Genomic DNA, 4,906 nt, shown 5'->3' with positions numbered 1-4,906 from the left:
ATAACGTGTCCAATTCATCCAATTTAGTAAGCAGCTAACTTGGTATGTGAACCCAGGCCATGTGGGGTTAGGAAAGCACTAGAGCCAATTGCCTCTTGAAAACAGGAAAGTAAAGATCCTCAGTCAATTTACAGTTATAAACACAAATAGGTGCTCGCCCTGTGCTTCCTTATATCTAGAGAATAGTATGTGTGTGTGTGTGTGTGTATACACACACATATATATGTGTGTATGTATGTATGTGTGTATATATATATGTATGTGTATATATTTATATTTTATATATATATATATACATATATATATATAATCTGAGGTAAAGTCAAAGAGAGGAATGGTCCTCAAAGTAGAAAAAGAGTGAAAGGATCAGGGTTTCCTAAAAAGAGGAAAGGAGCAAGAGCATTTTCTGGAAAGTAAACTAAAGGGACATAATCCTCATTTAAAAGAAAGTATTAAAGTAACATCATGGTAAATGTCAAAGGTAATTACCGTGTAGCTAATATTGTCTATATATTAGTAAATGTTCAAATCAACCTGCAAACTTTAGAGATACTCAAGCTAGCCATGCGTTGGTGATAAGGCATGCAAATCTGTAATTTTTAACTTTATCTTTGTAACCACATCAGGCACAGAAGAAACACATTTTGAATATTTTTCCCAGGCAGGGACAATCTTAGGATTTACAGGGGTACAGATTTCATCTGATAAAATGGAGTAGACTGAGAAAGAGGTTGGATTTTTAAAGGTGAACAGAAAAAAACAAACACATCTTTTTCTTAAGAAATCGTTTTTTTTTTAATTGGGAAATAATTTCTTTCTACTAATAGCCATAAGACAAAGTAATAAGCTAACTCTTCTGCACATCATGCAAGGAAAAACTGGAGGACGCACTGAGGCAAGGAACAGGCTGGTTTTGAGATAAACTCAGCAGATACAGGTGGTCACATTCTGGAATGAGGTCAAGGTCCAGGTAGGGCCAGCAGCTCCCTGGATCTCAACCCATCTTCTAATGTTAGCTGTTCTGGGCTTGGGGCTGGCTGGGCCACGATCTCTCCATGCTCTCTTTCTGGTGAGCTCATATGGTTCCATGACCTCAATGCCCTCTATAACTGGTCTCCCTTACCTGTATTTCTAGACCTGAGATCCCACCTGAGAACCATATTCATTCTTCTGGCTACCTGCATAAAATTTCCACTTGGATGTCTAATAGGAATCTCAGATTTTATAGGACTTGCCGCATACACCCATCCACAGATTTTATAGGGGTGCCACACCCAACCCTCAAGTCTATGTGTCCCCCTGCAAATGTTCCCATATCGATAAATAGTAACACCTTCAACCTGGGTATTCAAGTCCAAACACCAGGACATACAATATTTCCCTCATTTCCCATTCTTTACCTCTGGTCCATAAGAAAATCATGTTGATTCATTCAAATCTAGAATTTGTCTCTTTATTTCTTCAGGCCCCACTCCAGTTCAACCCCCATTGTCTCTCACCTGGACCAGCTATACTTTCTTCTGACTGGTCTTTTAGCTTAAACTCTCTCCTACTGTCTACTACAAAGCAGCCAGAATCAGTGACTTGATATTCAGGAGGATTTATTCTACTTAATATTCAATATCACAAATTTGACCTCCATCCATAATTTATTTTTTAGCCCACTTGAGGTATTTTTTTTGGTACCATGCTGCTTTATAGCAAGAAATGGTACAACTGAGGTAGAAATCACATCTGGGTGTATTACAATGTATGCCCAGCATTGGTGACCACAGGAAGTCATCACCTCCTTCCCCTAATCCCCGTCTATAGGAAAGCTAGCTGTATTACCTCTGTAGCCTAGGGTGAGCTTGTTAAACAGATACTCTGCCAAGCTGGCTTCCAAGACCCCCAATTTACTGCCTAGAATTAACCATTAACATTTCAGATAAAGTGAAGACTTCCTTTATTTTAATCCCTGCCCAATCCCACTCTCTTCACTCTTTTTCCAGAGGCAACTGCAATTGTAATATTCAGGCCATGTTTTTATACTTTTACTATGCACGTGCACCCATTCCCCAGGACCCCAGACCACCCCCCACCCCACCCCTATAGACCACATTGTTTATAAGGGGGAGATTCATTTTGTGTTTTCCAGGGTCCCACACAATTCCTTCTCCCTCTGTCCATGGAGATCCTGAGCTGCATGGGAATGGGGCATGGGTCCATGGAGAGATACCTGGATACCTCCTTAAAGCTTGAAAGGTGAGGGTTCTGCACACAACAATCAACCAGAGACCTTTATTTACTTAGGAACCAATAACTTTATTGGAAGAAATAACAAAACAGGAAGAAAAAACCTTAAGTGAATGTTTTGCAAGGGCAGTACTGCAATGTGCATGTTCCGTATGGTGACCAGGGGAAGTCACCTTGTGGCTATGTCTTTGCTCACTTCTTCTTGTCGCTGTCTCCCAGGGTGAGCTTGTCAAAGAGGTACTCAGCCAGGCCGGAGTCCGGGGCTCCCATCTTGCGCAGGTTGATGAGATGGTCCCCCAACTCTTTGATGAACTTCACCTGCTCATCCAGGTAGTGACGCTCCAGGAAGTCGCACAGGTGGGCATCCTTCTTCTCGGTGGCCAGCTGGTGCAGATTGAGCAGGCTCTGGTTCACATTCTTCTCCAAGTGCAAGGCACACTCCATGGCCTTCACGCCATTCTCCCAGCAGTTGCGGTCAGGCCTGCTGATGTCGCGCAGACGGAGTCGGCCCCCACGCTGGTTCTGTAGCCATATCAGCCTCTGGGCATGCTCCTTCTCCTTGCTCGACTGCTTCAGGAAGAACTGGACCAAGTGCTTCAAGGCCACCTGACTGCTGTTGAAGTAAGAGGCCATGGACTCGTACACGTAGGAGGCATAGAGCTCCAGGATGATCTGGTTGTTGACGGCGGCCTCACATTCAGGGTGGTAGTTCTGACGCACATATGATGGCGGCGGCGGTGGCGGCGGCGGCGGCGGGGTCATCATGGCGGGTGATGCAGGCGCGGCGGGAATCAAGGCCCAGGCAATCGGGAAGCGGGAGCTGTGAGGTGGGCTCTGGCCTTGGGGCGCTCTCAAGATGGACGAGGATGACACCGCGAATGGGCTCTGTGGCGCGTTGCCGGAAGCTCTGTCATGAGACCGGAAATGGGGTCCGCTGAGCGCTGCGTGGGAAGGGCGGAGTTCTTTACGTTACATTACGCTATGTTACGTTACGTGCATGGGGGAGAGGAGCTGGAGCGCCGTGTTCCAGCTTCCAGTCCAGCCTGGTGAGGTCCACTGACTTTTAGCTGAGCACCTGGCATCTAAGTTTATATTTTGGCAATATTTCTATTTTCCGAAGACTTTCTGTTGTTCTCTAGTTACTCCTTTTTAGTAGCACCTTGTTCTCTTTAAAAATATGCATTGTCCTTAAAATTCTGAGAATATTAAATTGGATTTTTTTGTAAAAGTTATCTTTGTTTCCTGTACATGTATATGTGTGTGTACATATGTATATATGTGGATATATGTATATGTACATATGTATTTAATTTTTCTTCTTTCTAGAAATAGTTGTGTTTGTTCATCATGATCTCCTCTTTCACTTCCTTATAATACTTAAAACTGTGTATTCATATTTAGGAATAAAGGGCACATTTGATTACCCTAGGTAATTAGCATGGATCTGGTCAACAGTGTGATGTCCATTTCACTATTAAGTTTCTTCTCTGAATGAGGGTGTCAATTAGGGAGTGGTATTGTATCTTTAGGGGAACATGGCATGGAGCTTTCAGGTAATATAGGGACCCTCCCAAATGCCAAAAGCTTGGCATTTTTTCTAACATTGGAAGACTTGTGGATTTCTTTTCTAGGCAGATGTTTCATTTTGTTTGTGTTCTGCTGTGCAGGTCTGAAGTTGTCTCAGATCTCTAATATGGGTTTCCTTCTCGAATCTTTGAATGACATAAGTATATCCCCCATCACTTGCACCACAAATGTGCAATGGATCTTGATAAAAACAAAAAATAAAAATTTATGCATTAAGTCAGTAAGACTCAAATGTTTGTTACGGCGGTCAGCCTATCTTGACTAATTACTCAGTCAAAGTATGTGCTGGACAACTACAGGTTATACATCACAGGCTTAGTGGGCTTTTAGCATTTCCTCTTGGTAGAAATGCAGACCCAAACGAAGAAAAATATTGATAGTCAAGTCATCATGCTCTATTTCTTTTGCTAAATTTATCAATATTATATATCAGTTATAGTCCCTCTTTCTCTCATGGCGAATGGAATGAAAAATCCCTCAAGGACATATGAAGAGCAAGGAATAAGTTTTTCTATTTCCCTCAATTCTGGGAAACAACATCAGGCTAGTTCTTATGTGCCTGACTTAAAGCCAATAACAGAAGGCACAAAGGCCAGGGTCCATGACTGGCTGACCCTGAGCCAGTTGGCTATAGTGAGGGAAATGGAAGTCATGTAAGAACAGAGGGGCACTCACCGGAACCACATAATTGGAGTTTGTGTTTGTGTTGAGAAGTTTCCCAGTAAAGGAGGATGCTATTCCAGAACTGGTAGCAGGGCTAAGAAGGTACAAGGGAAAGTACCATTTTGTCTTCCCTATTGAACTGTGAGGTCCACAGAATTAAAGTCCCATATATGTTTGTGTCTCCTTCATTGGATAGCATGCCAGGCACTTAGCACTTCATTTCCTAAGCAGTTCTTCACCTTTGGAAAACAGTATATAGAGAAAGGAGCAATAAACGTGGGCTCAGAAAGCAAAGGAACAGCCTTTTTGAGACATTTCTGGGGAATGGAAAATGGCTTCCACTCTCAAATACAGATGCCAAACGCCTTTGGGCAGAGTTACTTGGCAATGCTCTCTGTGAAGCCTGGCTACAGTGAGCACT

General features: G+C 42.9%; 1 protein-coding gene across 1 annotated transcript; it reads right to left on the bottom strand.

The window, feature by feature from the left end:
* Positions 1-2,365: 2,365 nt before the first annotated feature.
* On the bottom strand, positions 2,366-4,475 carry FTHL18 (ferritin heavy chain like 18). Its single transcript, XM_016132727.2, has 2 exons — positions 4,448-4,475; positions 2,366-2,966 (listed from the first exon to the last, which is right to left on the bottom strand). Exons 1-2 carry the CDS (start codon positions 4,473-4,475, stop codon positions 2,428-2,430), a joined length of 567 nt encoding a protein of 188 aa, XP_015988213.1. The 3' UTR covers positions 2,366-2,427.
* Positions 4,476-4,906: the final 431 nt, after the last annotated feature.

The sequence above is a fragment of the Rousettus aegyptiacus genome, unplaced genomic scaffold (assembly GCF_014176215.1).
Source record: "Rousettus aegyptiacus isolate mRouAeg1 unplaced genomic scaffold, mRouAeg1.p scaffold_m13_p_9, whole genome shotgun sequence".
Taxonomy (NCBI): domain Eukaryota; kingdom Metazoa; phylum Chordata; class Mammalia; order Chiroptera; family Pteropodidae; genus Rousettus; species Rousettus aegyptiacus.
Note: the sequence above shows the minus strand (reverse complement) of the source record. Positions and strands in the feature narration are given on the sequence as shown.

What these genes read in the sequence shown, in the direction of transcription:
- FTHL18 (XM_016132727.2), bottom strand. Translation starts at nt 4,475, where the DNA reads ATGACTTCCATTTCCCTCACTATAGCCA. An exon ending in CATTTCCCTCACTATAGCCA is followed by an intron (nt 2,967 to 4,447) that starts ACTGGCTCAGGG and finishes CGCCACCGCCGC; the next exon opens with CGCCATCATATGTGCGTCAG.